The 23,403-nt window shown below is 42.6% G+C and overlaps 2 protein-coding genes across 4 annotated transcripts in view; one reads left to right on the top strand and one right to left on the bottom strand.

The window, feature by feature from the left end:
- The window catches only part of Elf1 (E74-like factor 1), a 101,318-nt gene extending 100,826 nt beyond the window's left edge, over positions 1-492 (bottom strand). The window contains exon 1 of one of the 3 annotated variants that reach the window (XM_030247642.1): positions 29-492. The gene's annotated coding sequence lies outside the window, so the exon portion shown is untranslated. The remainder of the gene's footprint in view (positions 1-28) is intronic. The other 2 variants (NM_007920.4, XM_011244948.3) reach the window with 2 other exon arrangements.
- On the top strand, positions 398-21,729 carry Wbp4 (WW domain binding protein 4). Its single transcript, NM_018765.3, has 10 exons — positions 398-735; positions 1,221-1,293; positions 4,562-4,624; positions 4,734-4,863; positions 9,141-9,314; positions 10,933-10,979; positions 11,486-11,561; positions 14,203-14,393; positions 15,317-15,483; positions 19,537-21,729. Coding segments are annotated over exons 1-10 (1,131 nt in total). The 5' UTR covers positions 398-733; the 3' UTR covers positions 19,745-21,729.
- Positions 21,730-23,403: the final 1,674 nt, after the last annotated feature.

Raw genomic sequence — 23,403 nt, 5'->3', positions numbered from 1 at the left:
TGCTGCTACAAGCACTGCTGTGACCCACCTGACTAGCGTCAGCGCCGCTACCACTCAGCCACTCTGCTGCAACTCGCGCCGCCGAAGCCGCCCCCGCGGCCGCTGCCCCACGCGCGGGCACGAGCCCGGCGGAGCGCGCGGGCGTGGCGGGGGGGAGGAGCGGGGCCGGTGCGCGCCCCTGGAAAGTTCTGAGCCGAAGCCGGGCGCCCCGTGCGCTCCCGGAACGGGCGGCTGCGCCTTTCTTTCTCAGCCGTCAGGTCCCGGGCTGCTCCCCGGTCACAGAGCGGGCGGGCAAGCCGGCAAAGCCGAGGGCGGCGCCGGCTGTGGGAACGGCGGCGTGCGGCCGGGGCTGGGGGGAGGCGATCGAGCCTCTCGGCTGCGAGCCAGCTCGGGAGTGGAGGTTCTGGATCCCGGGAGGCGTGAGGACCGCGGGATGGAGCCTGGGTCGGACGCTCGGGGCCCGCGGCTCCGGTCCCGTCGCGCTTTCGTCCCTTCTGGGTGACCTCAACCCCTTTATACCGACCCCACCTCTCAGGCGCCGCGAGTACCGCCCCGTGGGGGAGGGGAAGAGGCGGTGACAACCGCGCGCGCGGGTTGGGCCGTCGCGGCCGCCGTAGTCCACCCGTGGAAACGCCGTACCCGGGGGGGACGCCGAGACCGAGAGGTCCTGGCTTGAGCCACCGGCGGACATCAGTGAGCGGGATCGCGGGCTGCCCGCGGAGCTGCCGCCGTCATGTGAGTCGGGTCGGGTCGGGTCGGGCTTGCGCCGCCAGGCGCCCGCGAGTGGCCTCCTCCCGCCCCTCCGCTCGCCCGGGGCCGCCCGACCTGCGGGGCCGGTTCTCTCGGAGACGCGGCCGCCCTCTAGGCAGGAGCCGGGGACTCGGGTGCCGCCCCCGCCCGCCCGCCGGGGCCCGGGCCCGGGGCCGGGGTGGCGCTGCGGCCTCAGACGTCCAGGGGCTTTTCCCAGCCTCGCGTCCCCAGAACGAATGAATTAGCTAGAAGGGCACGGGAAAGAGAAATACTTTGAGACTTCTTCATCTCGGTGCAGTGTGATTTACCTTCACCGGAGAGCAGTTTTCCACGGACTTTAGCTTTACATAAATAATACAACTGCTTTGCTAAGACAGAAGTCCGAAAACAGCCTTATATCCCATTTTTTAACAACTGTAAAAATTCCTTTCAATTTTTGGATAAGCTTAGAGTTGTTTTTATCTTTTCAGGGCCGACTACTGGAAGTCACAACCAAAGAAATTCTGTGATTACTGCAAGTGCTGGATAGCAGACAATAGGCCTGTATGAAATTTTTATTAAAATATTCACGTGATGTGTTGTTTTTTTGACTTTAGTGTGTATAAGCCACTTTCGTGTATAGTGCTCTTTATTCTTCAAAACCTAAAAAGGTTTCTTTTGTTTGATTCCTCTTATGAAAGCTATAGCCTTCTCCTTTTCATCAATCTGACTTTGATTTTAAGGCCAAATTATTTCTGGGGACTTTGAGGAAATGGACAGTGAGTGGGATAATCTTGTTTATGGAATACCTGCCCCTTAAAAAGGAATATTGTAGTTTTTCCTGTTCTCCACAGGAAGGAGAACAGCATTATTCCCTGGTGAGATACAAAGGGAGCAGCTGTAATATACCTTATGCTGAAAGCCTTGAGCCCACTATTTTTGCAAGGGGGTTGGGGGCGGTGATTTTTCAAGACAGGGTTTCCAGACAGCAACTCACTCTGTAGACCAGGCTAGCCCGCAGCCCACAGAGATCTACTTGGCTTTGCTTCCCAAGTGCTGGCAAAAAAGGTGTGTACCATGGCTAGACTCCTAGATCCAACTTTTTGTTTGTTTGTTTGTTTTTTTGTTTTTCAAGACAGGGTTTCTCTGTATAGCCCTGGCTGTCCTGAAACTCAGGCTATTGTAGACCAGGCTGACCTCGCGGAGTGCTGGGATTAAAGGTGTGCACCACCACTTAGATCCAACTTTTAAAGCATAAAGTAAGACGTCAGCTGGCTTTCTTCCCTCTTAGACATTCTACAATCAGACAAGCTACTGTATCAAAAGCTGTGGGCTATGGGGACTGGAGAGATGGCTTCACAGTCAGTAACAACTCCTGCTCTTGCAGAGGGTTGAGGTTCAGTTCCCAGTACCCACATGGCAGTTCGACACTACCTGTAACTCCAGTTTCAGGGTGTCCGACAGCCTCTTCTGACCTCCATTAGCGGCTATGCTCATGTCCTTACACACTCACAGGGGCGTAGACCCAGAAAATACGTTTTGAAAAACTACAGGGTCAGCAAGGGCAGAGGTGGTTCCCATCTTTAATCCCAGTATCCAGAGGCTATTAAGCAGATCTCCGAGCTCAAGGGCCGCTTGTTCTACAGAGTGAGTTCAAGGACAGCCAGATCTACGCAGAGAGATCCTGTCTTGAAAAAGCAAACCCTATAGTGTCTTGCATATACATAACGTATTACTTGGCAGAACTATTGTACACCACGGAATGATGCCATATTTTGTGCTACAGTCTGCCATTACACACTACTAAATCATCTTAGGCTTTGAGAGGAGTTTTGCTCTTCCCTTTGGCTTTGCTAGTAGGTGCTAAAGATTGTGCATATTTTATTTGGCTTAGGCTAATCCCTACCAAAACTGCCATGAGATTTTAAAACCACATAAATTGAAAAAAATATCCCAGGAGGTACCTATGCAATAAAATAACTTTAATGAGTTATGAAAATAAATTATCTTTCTAGAGGTCTGTGTGCATCTCCCTACATATCTAGTAATTTATTAGTGAAAACTATTTAATTTTGAATGGTGCTTTAATACAGTATTCTTTGTGTGGTATAATCAGCTGTAAGTAACTCGGTATAGGAACAATAGAGACAACTGTTTGCCTTACAAACTCTAGCTTTAAAGAGGTACTCTGAGGAGTATATTAGAATAGCTCCATTAATACATCATACAGGGTTTGATTGACAGGACTTTTAGGGTACTTCTTATTTCTTTCCACCAGACATCTATAATTTGTGAGAACTTCTGGATATTTATGTAGGCCCCAGTGCTCAGTCAGCCATCCCTGTCCCCAGCCATCTAATTATGTTACTCTTCAGAAGTCACCTCCCCCTTTGCTCAGGTCCATCCTTTCATTGTTTCTGTGTGTATGTATTTTATTCCATCTTGTTCACAGGGTACAGAGGTTTTTTTAACTGAACAGTGTATCCTGAAGGTGTCTCCCATGTCAGTACATAGGGAACTGTGTGCTGCCTTTCTGTTCAATAAAAGCCTGTGGGAGTGCACGCAGTTCACTTACCCAGTCTCCAGTAGATAAACTACAAGATTGTTGCTACAAACAGTCACTTTGTTTTACTACATCATTTTGCACAATGTGAGGAATTTTTTAAAGTGTGTGTCTGTGTGTTGTTGCTGTTGTTGTTGTTGTTGTGGATGTTCTCTGGTATGCGAATAGCAGAGGACAACTTCAGGAGTCTGTTCTTCTATCATGTGGGTCCTGGGGGTTGAATCTGGTGGTCAGGTTTGGTGGTAAGCACCTTTACCCACTAAGCCATCTTACCTGCCCAAACAAGGAATTTTTAAGTATCTATTTTTCTTAATATTTTAAAAACAAAGTCTTTTACCTGCTTTGGCTTTTTGAGACAGGGTTTCTCTGTGTAGCCCTGGCTATCCTGGAACTACCTCTGTAGACTAAGGTGGCCTCTAACTCAGAGATCTGCCTGCCTCTGCTTCCTGAGTGCTTAAAAGATTAAAACAGCGCTCCACCACTGCCCAACTAATGCCAAGCTTTAAGGATAATTTTTATTTCTCTTAGAAAAACAGAGCAATGAAATTCTAGAGGCTTAACCAGTTTTGACATTTAATGTGGGTGGTGGTGTTGCTGTGGCTTTTATTTGTTTGGTGGTGGTTGTTTTAGTTTGGGGAGATAGGGCACTTTTGTTATTCTCTTTTTGTTTTGAGACACTTAAGCAAATAGCTTCAGGTGGCCTGGAACTTGACCAGTGTTCACAGTGCTGGGGTTTTTGGGGTTACAGGTATATGCCACTGCCCAGCTGTGACGTCTTTCTTTTTAAAAGGCATCGTGTCTCAAGTCCTTTTTACACTAACCTGTATTCCCTGGGTTAGTCAGGAGAGTACTGTGTATGTCTTCCCGCTGATGTGGTCATCCTTGCTTGTTTTAAGAACCAGAGAACACCTGGTGGGAGAGTGCAATAGTCTGCTTAGACCACCAGCATCATTTGATCCAAGATCAGTTTATATTAAACTAGTTATTTTCTATTTTTTGCCATTATGATTTTTTTTTTTTAAAGATTTATTTATTTACTATATGTAAGTACACTGTAGCTGTCCTCAGATACTCCAGAAAAGGGCATCAGATTTCATTAGGGATGGTTGTGTGCCACCATGTGGTTGCTGGGATTTGAACTCGGGACCTTCAGAAGAGCAGTCGGCGCTCTTAACCACTGAGCCATCTCACCAGCCCCCTGCCATTATGATTTTATATTTCATCCCTGTGCTTACAATTTAATGATTGTTTCCCTTTCTTGTTTTCCAGAGTGTTGAGTTTCATGAAAGAGGAAAGAATCACAAGGAAAATGTGGCCAGGAGGATCAGTGAGGTAACCCCATTGCTCTTTGTTCTCTTCCTGCGCAGTGGGCAGTGGGCAGTGGGCAGTGGGCAGTGGTGCTCTCTGTGCTCACTCCTGCCTTCACCCGTGTCTTACCCAGATTAAACAGAAAAGCTTGGATAAGGCAAAGGAAGAAGAAAAGGCATCCAAGGAGTTTGCTGCCATGGAGGCAGCCGCCCTGAAGGCGTACCAAGAGGATCTGAAAAGGCTCGGCTTACCCCTACCCTCAGGTACATCAGCGGGCGCACTGTACAGCCCGTGCTCAGTGCCCTTTTACGTTTCCACGTGGGAGCTCTGCACTTGGAATAGTCCAGTGCTCTTACGATGTATCATAGTCTTATTAAGAATGTGGGCTTTTAGGCCGGGCGTGGTGGCGCACGCCTTTAATCCCAGCACTCGGGAGGCAGAGACAGGCGGATTTCTGAGTTCGAGGACAGCCAGGGCTACACAGAGAAACCCTGTCTCGAAAAATAAAAGAAAGAAAAAAAAGAAAAGAATGTGGGCTTTGAAGTACTTTGGTGCTGTGGTGGTGGTGGTGGTGGTGGTGGTGGTGCTGTGGTGGTGGTGGTGGTGGTGCTGTGGTGGTGGTGGTGGTGGTGGTGGTGGTGGTGGTGCTGTGGTGGTGGTGGTGGTGGTGGTGGTGGTGGTGGTGGTGGTGGTGGTGCTGTGGTGCTGTGGTGCTGTGGTGCTGTGGTGCTGTGGTGCTGTGGTGCTGTGGTGGTGGTGGTGGTGGTGGTGCTGTGGTGGTGGTGGTGGTGGTGGTGCTGTGGTGCTGTGGTGGTGGTGGTGGTGCTGTGGTGGTGGTGGTGGTGGTGGTGGTGGTGGTGCTGTGGTGCTGTGGTGGTGGTGGTGGTGGTGGTGGTGGTGGTGGTGGTGGTGGTGAGGTAAAACCTGATATATCCTGGGGTGGTTTGAACTGGTGAGACTTCTACCTAGGCCTTCTGAGTAACTGAATTTAAAAATTAAAAGCATGAGTCACCATGCTGGCTTGTTTTACTTTTTACATTCACTCACTCATTTCTTTCTTTCTCTGTGTTTTTGTGTTGATGAGTATGTGGAGTTCAGAGGACAGCATAGAAGAGTCAGTCCTCTCTTCCCACCATGTGAGATCCATGGATCAAGCTCAGTCATGAAGCTCAGTGGCAGGCGCCTTTGTGCACTGAGCCATCTTGCTTTTAATGCTTCAGGGTTTTTTTGGGTTTTTTTTTTTTGATACTTTTTTATTCAGATCAACCACATCGCCTTGACAGTTACTAGTCCAAGCCCCATCCTAACTGAATGATTCATGTCTAACACCTTGTGGTTTCTTTGTTACAACTCATTAAGTTATAGGCACTATTCAATAAAAAACAAAAAAGTAAACAAACTAGTACTTTAATTATATTTTCAAAATGGCCAAAACTGAGTTGTATCTACTTATATAATTAGCTATAATGGAGCAGGTGCTTTTGTAGACAAATAATTGACTTTACATCAAGCAGGCAGTTTATTGAGAGTTTAGGTAAGCGTGTTTTTGAACATCTCTGTGTTGTTGAGTTTAGGCTCTAGAGCAGGGAGTTCTTATGAGCTTTCTTCCGTGACAGATTGTGTTGGTTACTTTTCTCATGACAAAATGCCCAACAAAACAGCCTACAGGACAGACTGCCAGCCGTGGGTCTCAGGCTCAGAGGTCTCAACCCACCACTACTGCACAGTGCTGCGTGCTCCAAATGGACACTAATGTACACATTATGGACCAGAAGCAGAGAGAGCAGGCCAAAGCCAGAAGGTAGATAAAAACTTAGAGGGACTGCCCTATTGATGTCCCTCTTCCAGCCAGGCCCCACCTCCTAACACTCTGTAGGCTTCAATAAGCTGGGCACCATGTCCCTAAGGCACACCGTGGATCTTGATTGTAGATCTTCTGCAGTGGGTAAGATGGTCAGATGGTTTTAGTGTTTGCTTTTGAGAACCAGTGACCTTAGTGGGCTTACCTAGACAGCATGGGTGAGGAGTCAGATACAGGAGCATAGCTCACCCCAAACAGCTGCATCGCCACAGAGGCACAAGCCATCATAGGTCGCCACCTTAGGGACCCTGCACCAGGGAGCCTCTGTTCAGTTAACCGTTCCCTTTTACTTGAGCATCTTCCCTGCTCACCTGTTGGGAGCAGCTGAAACACCATGGGATAACAGCTAACACTCCATGTGTGACAGGTCCCATGAGTCCCTCTGCCTCCTCTCAGGAAACATCAGGAGTTCCATGACCATCAGCATATTCTTTTTTTTTTTTTTTTTTAAAGATTCATTTATTTATTATATGTAAGTACACTGTAGCTGTCTTCAGACACTCCAGAAGAGGGCATCAGATTTTGTTACGGATGGTTGTGAGCCACCATGTGGTTGCTGGGATTTGAACTAGGGACCTTTGGAAGAGCAGTCGGTGCTCTTAACCACTGAGCCATCTCACCAGCCCCCCCCCCCCCCCGTCAGCATATTCTTGATCATTACTGTATCATGTTGTTTATTTCATTGTCACGACTAGCTTGGGCTATTCTCTACTCCAAGAAAGTGGTAGGGTAGCCATGTTATACCCAGAGAGAGAAAGTCACAATACAACATCTCTATCTCCTGGCTCTTGCATTCTTTCCAGCTCTTCTTCCTGATAGAGGTTTCCTGAGCTTTGGACGAGGCAAGATATAGAAGATCCCTTAATGAGTATTGGGTTGTCACACAGCAGCAGTCACTTATTCTCAGTCATCTAACCAGTCACGACTCCATTAATAACCATGGCGCTATAAAAAGTTGTCTTCTGCAGCCAAGGAGGACTGCAGCAGTGGAACTATTGGCTATGTGATCAGTACCTGGTGGTACAGCAGAGGCCAATGGGGGAGGCCTTCCTGCTCAGTCTGAGCCAGCTTTGTCAGCATGAAATGATGCTCTTTAGTCTCTAATAAAAAGAACTCTTAATTATGGGTTTAAGCAGAATATTGCTTTCGTTAAATAAGAAAAATTGTTAGCTTAATGTATTCTAAATTAGTATTTAAGGAAAAGAAGGGGCATGTTTCAAAAAGCCATTTATTTAATAATGAATGAGAGTCTCTCTAGTTAGTTCAGATACCCTGCAAACTCACGGTGTGATGTTAGACACATTCCCAAGTTCTGGGATTACAAGCATGGACTTACACTCAACTGAAGATAGAAGTATTTTGGGAGGCAAAATTAGATAGGTAGGTTTCTGGAGAATTGGAGAAGTGTTTGTTGAAAACATTAATTTCATTCATAGAGAAATGAAGGAAGGAAAGATAGATAGATTGATTTCATTTTGATGGCCCCTGGCTGTCCTGGATCTCACTATGTAGACTAGGCTGGCCTTGAACTCACAGAGCTCTGCCTGCCTCTGCCTCCCAAGTGCTGGGACTAAAGGCATGTGCCACCATGTCTGACCTGAAATGTATATTGTGAAGAAGTGAGACGCCAGTGGAAAATGGCTTAATAATGTTGCCTTTGTAACTTGTTGACACGCCCCAGAGTTCTAGTACCCTATTCCTCTTGTCATCAGCATTGGCCTTGTTGGTGTGGGCAGGATATCTGTCTTTTAGAAAGGATTTCACATTGGTCACTGAAGATGGTCTTAAACTCCTGAGCCTCCCACCTGTGCATCCCAAGGACTGGGAGGCATGCACCATCACTCTCAGTTTCCTTTAAGCTAAGTACTGCTTCCAGTAAAAAAGCACCAGGAGTCTTCAGTTGGCTCTGTGTCTGGACCATTCTGTTTAAATTATGTGCTTGCTGATTTCCACATCAGTTCTTCACTGCTGGATTCCTCCTCCCTCCAGGACTGGAGGTCTAACCCACAGCCTATGCATGTTAGGTACACACTGTGCTGCTGAGTTACATCACCAGACATGGATTTGTTTTGGATGAAGATTAGGATAAGTTATGGGTTGTTTTGTTTGTCTTGTTTTTGTTTTGTTGTTGAGATTAAACCTACAGCCTTAGGCATTCTTGGTAGGTATACTGGCACTGGGCCACACACACTTCCCAGACCCTAGGGTGACTTATTGTTTGATAAAAGTAATAACCCTTATTAAACTTCCCTTATATATTCTTGCATGATTGTATCTCAGATAACGTCATTATAATGTGTTTTGTTCCCAAAGAGAATCTTGTCACATTTTTGTTTTGTTTTTTAAAGCTTTATCATTTATGTGAGTACCTGTCACTGTCTTCAGACACACCAGAAGAGAGCATCGTATCCCATTACAGATGGTTCTGAGCCACCATGTGGTTGCTAGGAATTGAGATCAGGACCTCTGGAAAAGCATCCAGTGGCCTTAATCTTTGAGCCATCTTTCCAGCCCGTTTGTTTTGCTTTTTAAAAATGTTGTCTAGGCTGGTCTCAAACACATAGTTGTCCTGCCTCAGCCTCCGAGGAGCTGGGATTACAGGGTGGCTGCTTTGCCAGGTCTCTGACTGATAGAACATTTAAAAAGACACAGGTGCCCCTCTTTATCTTTTTTTTCTAGACATTTCAGAGCCAACTGTATCACCAGTCATCAGCACTGTCCAACCCACCCCTACGTCAAATCAACAGAAAGAGAAGAAAAAGAAGAAGAAGAAGAAAGAAGCTTCAAAGGGTGGATGGGTGGAAGGCGTGACAGCCGACGGCCACTGCTACTATTATGATCTCATCACAGGAGGTATGCTATTGAAGCACAGACTGCAAGAAAGTCCAGAAACACAGTATTTTTTATGTTGAGGTTTGTTGGGTTTTTTTGTTTTGATTTTTTTTTGTTTTTTGTTTTTTGTTTTTTGTTCGAGACAGGGTTTCTCTGTATAGCCCTGGCTGTCCTGGAACTCACTTTGTAGACCAGGCTGGCCTTGAACTCAGAAATCTGCCTGTCTCTGTCTCCCAAGTGCTGGGATTAAAGGCGTGCGCTACCACGCCCGGCTATGTTGAGGTTTCTATTTAATATAAGAATATGTTAAGCAGTGAGAAACCGTAACTTCATTTTTACCACAAAGCTTAGAATATTGTGTGTGTTTTGTGGTGATGCACACCCTATATTCCAGCATTCAGAAAGCTGAGGCAGGAGGACTGAGACAAGGTAAGAAACTAGCCTAGAATGCATAGTGAGATCTAGGCCAGCCTGTAGTGCAGGGTAAGACTGCCTCAAAAAGAAAAAAAAACCTGAAGAATATCCTGCTTATTGCAAATCAGTGTCGTGATTAATCTTAGAAGTTGCTTACAGATAAACTTTCTGTTTTCTCAATTAAAAAAAAAAAAATTGAAACTATACAAAAATAGAGTACTTTACCTGAAAGTAAACTATTCACATCTGTAAGGGTCTTGAAATGAAATACCTATAGGAAAGGTTTTCTCACCGTTAGACATTATTACTTCTGGGGCTGCACTAAGTCTTAAGTGAAATGCATATTGTGGTTGAACATTAAATCAACCAGAAACAGACACTTGGGCTGCACAGTTTGTTTTTGTTGCATTGTTTTTCAGCTTCAGTCTGGAGCTATTTTTCTTATCTGTCGTCTTGTGCTTCCTTTTCTTCACCGTCCTAGTTTGTGTGTTCTTGTCCTTGATAACTTCTTTTTCATTTCTTCATTCTTCATCTCTCGCTCTCTCTTTACTCAAGACAGCAGAATGCCATCCCTTTCCTTTAAAACATGCTAAGCTGACCCATTTGCACACGGGGAAACGAGACATAAAGAACCAACCGGTTCTTAATACTGGTACAATACTCGAAGATGTAAAGGTGAAACAGAAATAAACGGCCCTCAAAAGCTAGGGTCTCGCTGTGTAGAACAGGCTGGCCTGAAACTCAGAGAGCTCTGCCTGCTTCTCCCTCCCAGTGCAGCACCTCGGTGGGGGAGGGGAACTGCATGGCTTTAAGGACTTGGACAGGGGTTGACTGGCTTCGAGTTCATAGCAGTACATTTGACTTAGCTTGTGTCACTGTGCTTACTTGCAGTATATTTTTACGTGAGTACATGTCTTAGTTACTTTTCTATTGCTGTGACAAAACACATGACCAAGGCAACTCATCAAAGAAAGCATTTAAATGGGGCTCATGGCCCCAGAGATGAAAAGCCCGTAACCATCATGGCAGAGAGCATGCATAGCAGTAGGCAGGCATGGTGCAGTACCACTAAGGATAGATGTTGTTTCTTTCATTTTTCAATTATAAACTATGTTGTAGTGTTTTGTATATAATGACTCCCTTATGGCTTTTACCTAATTAAATTTTGGTGACTTGTTTTATTTAAGAGCATAATTATTTTATAATGAATGTATTTTGTTTTAAGCATCTCAATGGGAGAAGCCAGAAGGATTTCAAGGGAATTTGAAAAAGGTAACTGTAGCATAATGTTGTTTTATTCTTCCAAGTGACTGGCTTCTAGGGGTGGGGGAGTTTGGGGTTAGGTGGCTGGGGTTTGTGGCGCTGGATCTGAGGGCTTTTGAGAATGGCCAGCACTCTACCCTAAGCTAAACAAACTCCCAGTCTGGCTGCTGTGGCTTTTTGTAGAATTTTGTTAAGCAAATTTATTTCCAAATTCTGCACACATGCACACACACGCACGCACCAAACCCTATTGAGGGTAAATATTATGAGCTGATTTGCAGTCATTTGTTGTTCACATGTCTTCCCACTGGACAGAGTTCCTGGCTTTGAGAGGCGAGACAGTCTGCTTGAAAGTTGGTAGTGACTAACAGAAGCCAGACTGTTGCCATGAGCTTTATCTCCTCTCTGGACTCCTAGGGCCAGGTAGAGAAGGAAACATAGCCAAATTTGCCTTAGTTATTCAGTAGGAAGCCATTGTCATTATTTTCAGTGTATTGTTTTTTCCTTCCCATTAGACAGCAGCAAAGGCCGTTTGGGTAGAAGGCTTAAGTGAAGACGGCTACACCTATTATTATAATACAGAAACAGGAGGTGAGTGTGACCTCGGATTGTTTTAACTTAAAAATATACCCAAACTGTATATGAACTAACACACATCTAAACTTGAAAACTTTAATAAGTATTTCTATAGGAAGTATATATTATCTTTTATAAGGGATACTTAAAACCTTTCTATATATAATATGTTGTACTATGCATCTATGTTGTTCCTTTTATTTTTTTTTTTAATGTGTTTGGCTATTTTGCCTGCATGAATTTCTGGTCACCACATGTGAGCCTGGTGCTTAAGGAAGCCAGAGGAAATGATTAGATTTCCTGGAACTAAAGTTATGGTTGGTATGAGTCACCATGTGGGTGCTAGAATTGAACCCAGGTCTTCTCTGAGAGCAGCAAAAATTAACTGCTGAGCCAGCTCTCTCTGTCACTTAATGTTATTCAAGTTTTAAAGAGAGTCTTCAATTCTAAAATTACTGGATCTATGATTTAATAATTTCCCTCTGAGTGTCTATAGTTACCACCTACTTCAACTTTTGTCATGGTGAGGATCAGACTTGAGACCTAATGCAGGCGAGCATGTATGCTCTCATTGAACTACACCGAGGCCCTCACCATGGTGCACACCTTTAATCCCAGCACTCGGGAGTCAGAGGCAGGCTTATTTCTGAGTTCGAGGCCAGCCTGGTCTACAAAGTGAGTTCCAGGACAGCCAGAGCTATACAGAGAAACCCTGTCTGGAAAAAGAAAAAAAGAAAAAAAGAAAACGAAGCTGGCGTTAGAGATGTCATTTACCTGATAGACCATTTGCCTAGCACGCACAGTCTTGGGCTCAATCTGTAGCATTACATAAATGGTAAATGTAGCATAACATAAATGTAGCATAACATAAATGTAGCATTACATAAATGGTATGGGGCTCAGAGGTTAACTTGATGGGTACAGTGTGTGCTGTCCAAGCATGAGAACCTGAGTTCAAATTCCCAGCCTCCACATGGTAAGGTGTGGAAGCAAGCACTTGTAACCCCAACACTGGGTGAGCAGAGATGGCCATATCCTAGGGCTTGTTGGCTAGCCAGTTTAGGTTCAGTGAGAGACCCTATCTAGAAAGAGCGGAAAGGGAGTAGGGAAAGGAAAGAAAAGAAAGAGAAAGAAGCATACATAGATAGGAGGGGAGGGGAGGAGAATGATAGGGGAAGGTACCAGAAGTAGTCCTCTGGCCTCTACATACAAATGCATAGGCAAACACACCCACACATATACATACACCTATAAGAATATACCATATACTCAAAAACAAAAACAGGTGTAATCAAACATGCCTATAATCCTATCACTAGGAAGTTGGAGTCAGGGAACTCCTGTCATACAAAGATAAAAGTAAATAAATTCTTACAAAAATCACAGAATTCCTCAGTTAAGTCTTTGCTGTTCCTTTTCTGGCTTTTGAGACCATCTCAACCTGACCTCCAACTCAATAGTTCCTGAGTAGGACCTTGAAGTCTTGATGCGCCTGCCTCTCAAGGGCTGCAGTTCCAGGGCTGTGCCACCATACCCAGCTAGTCTTCAATGTTTCCTGTACCTAGACTTCAACTATTTTAAATAATGTCTTTTTTCTCCTACCATATATCTTATGTTCAGGTTCATATCCAACAGGACTGGAAAAAAGACAGTACTAGGGTTGGGGAGCACAGAAGATATTAAAACTTAACCATGTTCTTCTTGATATTTATGACAGTGTACAATGAAGTAAGGTTGCCATTTGGGTAGTTAAGTTCCTTCAGTAAAATGGCCTCAAGTTTCTCTGCCACGTACCACTGGGTATCTGCCCTTGTCAGTCTTCATGCTTTCCTTTCTGCTGTCAGCTCGGTATCTTCCTTAATCTGTGTTTTTAAATTCTTACTGCCCAAACCCTGTATTCGGTCTTTTAGTAAGAAATAGCCATTTGCCCAGTGAAAGCAGTGTTTCTGTACCATATAAGTAAAGTATTGGGTTTTTAGAAAGAGCCTAAGAGCTATGTTCTCTGGGGTTGGGAGGAGTTTAATCCTGATCAGTGTAATTAGTAGCCATTTTTATTCTTGATTGTTAAGTCAGGGTCTTACTTTGTAGCTGGCTGATTCTAAATCATGAAAACCAGGCAGACCTTGAACTTAGAAATTCCCCCTCCTCGGTCTCCTAGTCTCCTTCACTCTTAAAATTGTCTTAACTGGGAACAAATTGTATCTTTTTTCTCCCTTTTATTAAACTAAAAATAGAGATGAGAAGAAACATTGTAGTTCCTTTGCAAGCACAGCGACCACTAGATGGCGGAGGAGCTCAGCCAGCTGAGATCCCATTTCTAGTGAAGTAGCAAATTCAGATGGAAAACTCCAGGAAGTCTCTGTGAGAAGTTTCTGGAAATATTTGTAAAGTCATTATCATTATGGTTCTTGAAATTGTTTTCAGATAAACTGGGGATTTTTAAAACTCTTACCCCCTTTCCAAGTTCTTTCCCATTTAGAGTTAGTTTATAACTAGTAAGTTAGTAAGTGCAGACTCTCCTAAATTTTCTGAACAATAAAAAATAAAGTATAGATATGAAAATGCTGTATTATTTGGTGGTAGTAGATGATAAAGTGTTACATTGCTGAGAAGTATTGCTAAATAAGTAATGCAGTTATTAAAATGTGTTGAGCAGAATCCAAATGGGAAAAGCCTGAAGATTTCATCCCACATGGCGGGGATGTGCTTTCTAGTAAGGACAGTGGAAAGTTGCCCGACACCCTAGAAGACGCCAAGTCCTCCGATTCTCACAGTGATTCCGAAGGGGAACAGAAGAAAGCTGGAGAGGCCTCCACAGAGACCAAGAAGCTAATCATAAAGTTTAAGGTGGGGTCTCACTTGACTTTCCACAGACCTTTGCAGGCTGACTCCATGCTGCTGTTACTCCTGGTCAGCTCCAATCTGAAAATACGAAATAGAAAATCCAGAAAAAGGATTCATAGATTTTAACGTGTATGACACGATGAAATCTTACATTACAGTGTATTGTTGAAGTTTGCCATTTACTCCTGCAGTTAATCTCTTACTGTACCTGACTTATAAACTAAACTTACCATTATTGGATGTGTGTGGTTTGACATAGTGGATTTAGGCATCTACCCAGTGGAGATCTTGAAATGAGGCCAGCTAGGGCATCACAGTGAGACCCTGTCTAGGGAAAGGGAACAAGACAAGCATGTTGCAGAGCATGTGGCACGGGATAAGCAAAGATGGGAAAATTCGAAGTTCAGCCCGACCTGGGCTGCATAAGGGATGAGTTAGGAATCATTGTAGAATACAAAAGGAATTCCAGTCAGGCTACTGGTGGCTGTGTAATTTGCAAAGAGGCTGAAACCCCAGTACATGTATGGTGTTCACACTAAGGTGGAAAAGTAGGTGAAAAGGCTTTCTTAGCCCGGTGAAGAGAGAATCTCCCCCAGGACATCTGTAGGGACTGCTTCTGGCCCGAAAGGGAGTCATCGTCAGTTTTTCTGTGTAATCCTGGCTGTCCTGGACTTGCTTAAAGGCATGTGCCACCATCGTCTTTATGTATCATGATGGCACATTTTTTAAAAAGCGTCATTAAGCACAATGCATTAAAGTTTCAGACATAGTTCTTCCATGTACATGTATTGTGTAGTGTGAAAACTTAACATTAAGTGAATGATTATCAGTGTTATTAATGAGACTTTTTAAAGAAGTTAAGACATTTTTAGAGGTTGACTGTAGCTTTGCTTGAAGTGTATTATTTATTGGCCTTTGCATTACAGGAGAAAAATAAAAGTACTGAGAAAAGAATTGGCCCAGAAATACAAAAAGAAAAAAGTACTCCAAAACAGAATCCATCAAATACAAATGAAGAAAAACCCAAAACTCTTAAGAAATCGACAAACCCTTATGGGGAATGGCAAGAAATTAAACAGGAGGCTGAGTCTCAGTAAGTACATGAGGTGTCACCCATTGCTGTGTCCACGAACTTCAGCACACTGCTGTCAGAAGTCTCAGGTGTGCTCTGGTCTTTATTACATTCTTAGGATATTTTTTTAAAGATTTATTTATATGAGTACACTGTCACTCTCTTCAGATACACCAAAAGAAGGCATTGGATCCCATTACAGATGGTTGTCAGCCACCATGTAGTTGCTAGGAATTGAACTCAGGACCTGGGGAAGAGCAGTCAGTGCTCTTAACATCTTAGCCATCTCTCTATCCCTGAATATATTTTTTTTAATTTTATTTATTTATGTATGAATGTTCTATGTGCATATATGGTGTATACCAGAAGAGGGCATCAGATCCATTATATATAGTTGTGAGCCACCATGTGGTTCCTGGGAATTGAACTTAAAACCTCTGGAAGAGCAGATAGTCTTCATAACCACTAAGCCATCTGTCCAGCGCCCATTCTTAAAATATTTTTAATTTTGCTTTTTTCATTCCTAGAATATTTTTACTTTTAAAAGATGAAACAATGGTTGCTTTAAGCCAACTTAGTGATTGTTCTGTGTCCAAAGCATGACATTTCTAGTGACCACAGTCACACACTCAGCAGCAGTTTTATCAGAAAAACAAATGCTTGGAGCAAATATTCTGCAAGACACTTTAACTACAGAATGCATTTGAAGGAAAAGAAAAAGTGTTTACCCTTATTCTCTTGAAGTGTCTGACTATACTTCAAAGTGTTCTGTGTATATTATTGCCCAGAGTGTATTGTGGGTGTGAATTTTGTTTTTGTTGATTTGGTTTGGTTTGGTTTTCTTGAGTCTTGTGTAGCCTGATCTGGTTCCACCTCAAGGGTGGTAGTATTAACAGGTGTACCACTGTACCTGGCTCTAAACTTCAAAGCTCTTAAGCTCATATTCAAAGTAGCAGAAGAGGTTATCAATAGTTAAGCACAACCTGATTTATGTTACTGACTTAACTCCTCAAATAAGTTTTCTTTTTAGAGGAATTTATTTTACCAGGTAAATACATGTCACTATCAGGCAATCATTTTAGTGTTTTGGGGTATCTTTATTGTTTTGATTTTTTTTTTTTAACCTTTAAGAGAACCTTCAAGGTGAAGGGAAGGTATATGGATAAAGTAGATACTATTTAAAACCATGCTTTGAAATGGTAGTGTAGGACGGATACTTTTTAAAGATCTATTTTATTTATATGAATACACTGTAGCTGTCTTCAGACACACCAGAAGAGGGCATCAGATCCCATTACAGATGGTTGTGAGCTACCATGTGGTTGCTGGGAATTGAACTCAGGCCCTCTGGAAGAGCAGTCAGTGCTCTTAACTGCTAAGCCATCTCTCCAGCCCAGATGTATACTTTTAATGTACTTCCATTATGAATTGTTTATTATTAAAGTTCTTGGCCAAGGATGGCGCCCATAACACAAGCACTTAGGAGACAGAGGCAGGATTTCCCTCAGAAGCATACACTATGAAATGCGTATCTCAAAAAGTTGTCAAAACCAAAGGCTGCTCTTTAATGGACAAGTTGTACTTTTTTGTACAGTAATGCAAGTCCTGGGCAGCTCTGTAAGACACCCTCTTCTGGCCTCCACAGGCACAGACACTCAGACACAATTTAATTTAAAAACAGCAAGAAACTGAAGGGAACTTACACTAGCAGCTTGACAGCACACCTGAAAGCTCTAGAGCAAAAAGAAGCAAATACACCCAAGAGGGTTAGGCAACAGGAAATAATCAGACCAAATAGAAACAAAAAGAACTATACAAAGAATCAACTAAACCAGGAGCTGGTTTTTTGACAAAATGAACAAGATAGATAAACCCTTAACCAGACTAACCAGAAGGCACAGAGACAGTATCCAAATTAATAGTCAGAAATGAAAAGGGAGACATAACAACGAAGTATATCTTAAAAATAACTATTCTGTTTGTTGAATGTCAACAGTTGAAAATCATGTTCTACAAACATCATGGAAATATAATTTTTCTCACTGTGCTTGAAATTAGCATTTTCTTAATGTTTAACTTCAAAGAGTTTTTGCTATTTTAAATTTTTTTAAGTATATTTACTGATAAACAAAAAAGAATACAACAACTTTTTAGACATATGGCATAAAAGTGTTACAGATCTATCTTACAATCCTACAGGTCAGACAGTTATGGAGAGATCTAACAGGCCTTCAAAGGAAATGCTCACAGAACAGAAGTGGGCTATGGATCGTCCCAAAGGTAGATTAAATAGTGCTTTATAGCCCAGCTGCTGAAAAGCACTGCTGAATTAGATCAGCATAAATATATGATAACCTCAGAATGGAAGGCAGGGAGTGTGTTGCATGGGAGAAGAGAATATGCTCTTAGTTCATCAGGAAAAGAAAAGCTAAGGATTCCTTCAAAATGAATAAAAATTAGATTTGACCAGTGGAGACTTCTTGAAGATTGAGAAAAAAAAAAAATAGCTACAGCAGTTAACTTTATCATGAACCAATCAATTCCACTCCCAAACTCATCAGTAGTAATTCTGAATAGACATGAATAGTCAGTGGTTTCTGGAAGGAAAAGCTGATAATAAAACAAATACTTATGCTGATCTTGAAAGAAGAGAATGGTTACAGACCAATGAGAGTATTTCTCCTCCAGGGTCTCATGTGTCTGGTGTACAGAAGACACTGAGTATAGCTACTATAAAATAGCAGTAAAGACTTGTTTATTTAGAGAGTTATTAAGTTATTAAGAGTACTTACTGCTCTTGAAGAGAGGACCTGGGTTTGGTTCCCAATACTGACATTGTGGCTAACAACCAAGTGTAACTCTCGTTTCAGATGATCTGACACCCAAGGCCTCTGTGGACATTTTACTCATGTGGTACACAGATATACATGCAGGCAAAACATCTATTACAAAAATCTAAAGTGGGGTCTCAGAGGCATATTTTCAAAACGAACTAGATTCTTCATCTCTCCCTGTTTGCTAGCTTTATTCTCTGTCTTCTGAATTCTTCTTTCCAAGAAGGATGGTATTTGGTGTCTAGTAGTTTATTTTAGTCTCAACCACTGAATATGATGATCTTTCTCGCTATCCAGAAATCTCATGGGTGGAATTGATTAGCTAACTCTTTCATAGACCAGTTGGCTGTATTTAAGGCACTGTTTCTCAGCACATGGATCATGACCCCTTTAGAGGGCAGAACAACCTTTTCACAGGGATTGCTTTAAACCATCGGAAAACACAGATATTTACATTGAGATTCATAACAGTAGTAAAATAACAGTTATGAAGTAGCAACAAAAGTCATTTTTTGGTTGTTGGTCACCACAACGAGTGGAACTGTTTTAAAGAGTCATAGCATTAGGTAGGTTGAGAACTACTGCTCTAGAGAATAAGGTACTGAGAGGCTCATGTTAAGCAGGTAACTGATTTCTGGCCCAACCAGATTGTTTATAGATAGTTGAAGGGCTAGTTCTCAGAGTAAAAAAGATGTTAGGCAAATAGTCCATTTGGTCTTCTATAGTAGGACATTAAAATTCTATTCTTTCCAGCTTATATTATGTAAACTTTGAAAATCTCTGTCAGTCCATGGCAAAACCAGTTTCCACAACTTCCCTATTACCTATTTATACTGCATGACATATACGAACAGTGTGTAATAAGGTGCTGTGTTCTTTGTGCAGCAGAAATAGAACAAATGAGACTCATCCTAGCACATGTTCATCTGAGGCAGAGTTGAGTGTTTTGAGACTAACGTCAGCATTATAAATGTAGAGCCAGGCAGTACACACCTAACTCAGGATTGGAGGGATGGATTCAGAGGCTTGGGAGCTTGAAGTCATCTACACTAACATCAGAGAGTATACGGTTAGCTAGGACTACATGAAACGCTGTCTTTAAAACCCAAAACAGAAGTAGCTTAGTGTTCCCAGGTGACCAGCTTCTGATGTACCCTCGGTTACCACTTAGAAGGGGCTTGTGGTTCATATGCAAGTAATTACCGTACTCTGTCAGCTAACAGCTTTCTCTCTGCTCCAGAGAAGAAGTTGATTTGGAACTTCCAAGCACTGAAGGGGAATGTCTATCAACTTCAGAAGCTGGCGTTGGGGAAATCAAAGTGGTATTTAAAGAGAAAACAGTTTCTTCTCTGGGAGTTGCAGCAGATGGAGTGGCCCCAGTCTTCAAAAAGAGAAGACTTGAAAATGGAAAATCTCGAAACTTAAGACAGCGAGGTGACGACGAGTGACTGTGAAGCTATGGATGGAAGGGGTGTCCTTTCCAAGCTGCTCTGTGCTCTGTGAAGCTGTGGAGAGGAGGTGTGTCCTTTCCAAGCTCCTGTGCTTTGAATACTGTAGTGCTGCATTTTACATTTATGCTAAATATATTTTATGTGAATCAAAATAAATCTTTTTTCATGTGAAATTTATTTTTGTTCCTTAAGTGGTAGCCTACCACATTGCATTGTAATACAGTGTATTATGTTCAATGTCTAAAATTGCTAATTATATAATAATTTAAGATGCTATGTATCTGTTATTTAAAACATGGGGAAGACCTTTGCTCTGTTCTTACTTATAAACATATTTATTCTGCATTGAAAATGCATTATTTCCATATGCTGAAATTAACTTGTTACCTGAGAAGTAAGAAATCAGACACAGCCCCAAGACAATGTGGTTTTGACAGTCCTTTCTGAAGCCTGGATGTAGAAAACTGCAGATCGGCTTGTCTTACTCCATTTAGGACGGAAGACCAGGAGAAGGACGCACCTGAGCACTGACGTGCAGAGTGACAGCTGGACCAAGGGTTGAAACCTGTGCTTGCCTCAGATCAGCTGATAGCTGTAGTATCTTACAACCATTTTAACATGGGGCCAAGCCTTGGGGGGCTTGAGATAGAGGGGCAGCCTCTGCCCTACCATTGGTTACGTTCTGGCACAGCCCTTTCCCAGTCCGGCATCCTTTTCATAGCCCTGGATCCGTTGGAAGGTTTACCTAAGTTAACTGCAAAAGGCTTGAACTGAAATAGGTTGTGTTGTCCACTTAGATGTTCCCCATTTTCTGGTTCCATTTCTTCAAATAGAAGTTTCATATTCTATTTGAAGTACTTCCCTTTATTACTTTTGAATATTTTTAATCATTTTTCTTAAGTTGTACAGTACCTTTTGGTAGCAAATGTCTTTTTACAATTGTTAGTGTACATGTAAGAATAGCTTATTAAAAACCATAAAGTAAATATCGGGGTCTCTTTTTCTTCTAATATGCATCAAAGTTACCTTAACATTGACAAAACAGTATTTGAAGTATTAGTCTTGACAATCACTCAGGCTGAAACTCTGTATTTTGCGGTATTTTAATTTTTGTTTTGTTAAGAGTTTTGCTGTGTTGCCCTTGAAGACTAACCTCAAGTCCAGATCCTCTGGCCTAAGAGTACTCAAGAACACTGGAATTAAGGACTGGTGAGCCGGCTCAAGTGTGTAAGAGCACTGACTGCTCTACTAAAGGTCCTGAGTTTAAATCCCAGCAACCACATGGTGGCTCACAATCACCCATAATGAGAGCTGACACCCTCTTCTGGTGTGTCTGAAGTCAGCTGCAGTGTGCTTATGTATAATAATAAATCTTTAAAAGAAAAAGAATATTAATGGGTATACCATGATACCTGACTGATAGTTGAGTAGTCTTTGACTAGGGTGGCCAAGGCCTCACCATGCATATCTGGCTGCCTTCAAACTTGCAGTTACCCTCCTGCCTAAAACCTTAGTTCTGGGATTGTTGGCGTGAGCCAACACACCCCACTGGTTTATTGGGGGTTTTTGTAGTTGATTGGGTTCTGCTTTTATTTAGTTAGTTGGCTTGGTTTGATGGGGGGGGGCGAGTATTGTTGGTTTTGTTTTGTTTGAGACCCTCTTGTCTGCCAGGCTAGTCTGGAACAACTCCCTCCTAAAGTAGCTTGGCTGAAGATGACCTTAAACTTGTGACTCTCCTGTTTTCCACTTCCCCAGAGCTACAGGTGTGTGCTACCCTCCCAGTTTCTGGGGTGCTAGACTGAGCAAGCACCAATGGAGCCATGATCTGTTTTTCAGTTTTTAATAGGCCATTTGTTATGTCTCTGAGGAATATATATCAGTCCTTGATTCTTTTCAAGTTGGAAAATACTAAAAGTGGAACCAGTGCTTTTATATTTTATCCACATTTAGCTCCTATAAAATAAAATATTGAAGACATATGCTAAATCTGTGTTTGTTCTTCTGAGACAGGACCTCACTGTATTCCTGGGGGACCTGTAATGATGGCGATGATATACTGCTGCGTTTTGGTTTGTTTTGTTTTTTGAGAGAGAGTGTGTGTGTATGTGTGTTTACCACATGTGTTCAGGAGTCTAAGGAGAGAATGTCAGATCCCATGAAACAAATTTCAGGTTGTGAGCCTCCATAATGGTGCTGGGAACTGAACTCAGGTCTTCTGCAAGAGCAGTAAGAGCACTTAACCACTGAGCCAGCTTTCGTCAGCCCTGCCTCCTGGCTTTTTGACACACCATCTCTCTATGTAGCCTTAGATTTCCTGGAACTCGTTATATAGACCTGGCTGGCCTCACAGAGATCCACCTTCCTTTGCCTCTTGAGTGCTGGGATCAAAGGTGTGCACCACTATGCCTGCCAGACCCCTGTTGCTATTTGTGCGTATTTCTCTTGTTGGTTCTTAAAATGTTCTTGTTACCCAACTGAAAGCCTTTTTTTGTAATTTCTCAGTGTGTTTAGAATATTGACTAAAATAAATGTTAAAGTTTATTAGAATAATGAATTGTTGAAAAGAAAGCTCCTGCTTTAAGTAATTTAACATCAGGTCTGATGAACTGTCAAAATGTCAAGAGACTCCTAAAATAATTGTAAACATGAACTTATTTTCTTTTTTTAGAATGCATCAATAGATTTTCTCAGATTCCCAACAAGATATAGACACATATACTAGGCACGGTGGCACATGCCATTAATCCCAGCAAAGGCAGGCAGTGATATCTGAGTCCTGGTTTACAAAGTAGATTCCAGTACAGCCAGGATAAGAAAATGAGAGTGTCTCTAAACAAACAAACAAAACTGTCCTAAATTAAGTGCATAAGACAAATTAAAACTTACCAATGTCTTCTTTTTTAGGATTTGTTTGCTCATTTCATGTATATAAGTACACTGTAGCTGTACAAATGGTTGTAAGCCTTCATGTGGTTGTTGGGAATTGAGTTTAGGACCTCTGCCCACTCCAATCAACCCCGCTCGCTCTAGCCCAAAGATTTATTTATTATTATAAATAAGTACACTTGTTGCTGTCTTCAGACACACCAGAAGAGGGCGTCAGATCTCATTTTGGGTGATTGTGAGCCACGATGCGGTTGCTGGGATTTGAACTCAGGACTTTGGGAAGAGCAGTCAGTGCTCTTACCCACTCAGTCATCTTGCCAGGCCTCAATGTCTTCTTATTGGCTAAATGTATGGTTTTGAGTGTGAAATGGCCCCCATACACTCCTGCTTGAATATGTGGCCCCCAGGAGGTGATGCTGTTCTATTAGGTCCAGGAACCTTTTCAACAGGAGGCCTGGCGGAGTCCCAGAGGTTACAGGCCACATCTCCTATTGGCCTGAGCCATTTCCTGATTCATTGGGAAACGTTCCTACTGTCACAGAAGTTGATAACCTGGTCACGCCCTACCTTCTAATGATGAACTGTAGTCTCTGAACCAAGAGCCAAAATAAAGCCCTCTTCGCTTTAAAATGCTTTTGAAATCCATTATCTTGCCACAGTGAGATAATTAATACAGCTAGTTCCTATTTATTCCTTTGAATTCCTAGTCCTACTCCTTATTTGACAAGAAAGAAAGAAGTTTTTTAGTATGTACAGGTGTTTTGCCTTCA

Source organism: Mus musculus, chromosome 14 (genome assembly GCF_000001635.26).
Source record: "Mus musculus strain C57BL/6J chromosome 14, GRCm38.p6 C57BL/6J".
NCBI lineage: Eukaryota > Metazoa > Chordata > Mammalia > Rodentia > Muridae > Mus > Mus musculus.
This window is presented reverse-complemented; position numbering and strand designations above follow the sequence as displayed.

What these genes read in the sequence shown, in the direction of transcription:
- Wbp4 (NM_018765.3), top strand. An exon ending in TTATGATCTCATCACAGGAG is followed by an intron (nt 9,315 to 10,932) that starts GTATGCTATTGA and finishes TTTTGTTTTAAG; the next exon opens with CATCTCAATGGGAGAAGCCA. An exon ending in AGCTAATCATAAAGTTTAAG is followed by an intron (nt 14,394 to 15,316) that starts GTGGGGTCTCAC and finishes TTTGCATTACAG; the next exon opens with GAGAAAAATAAAAGTACTGA.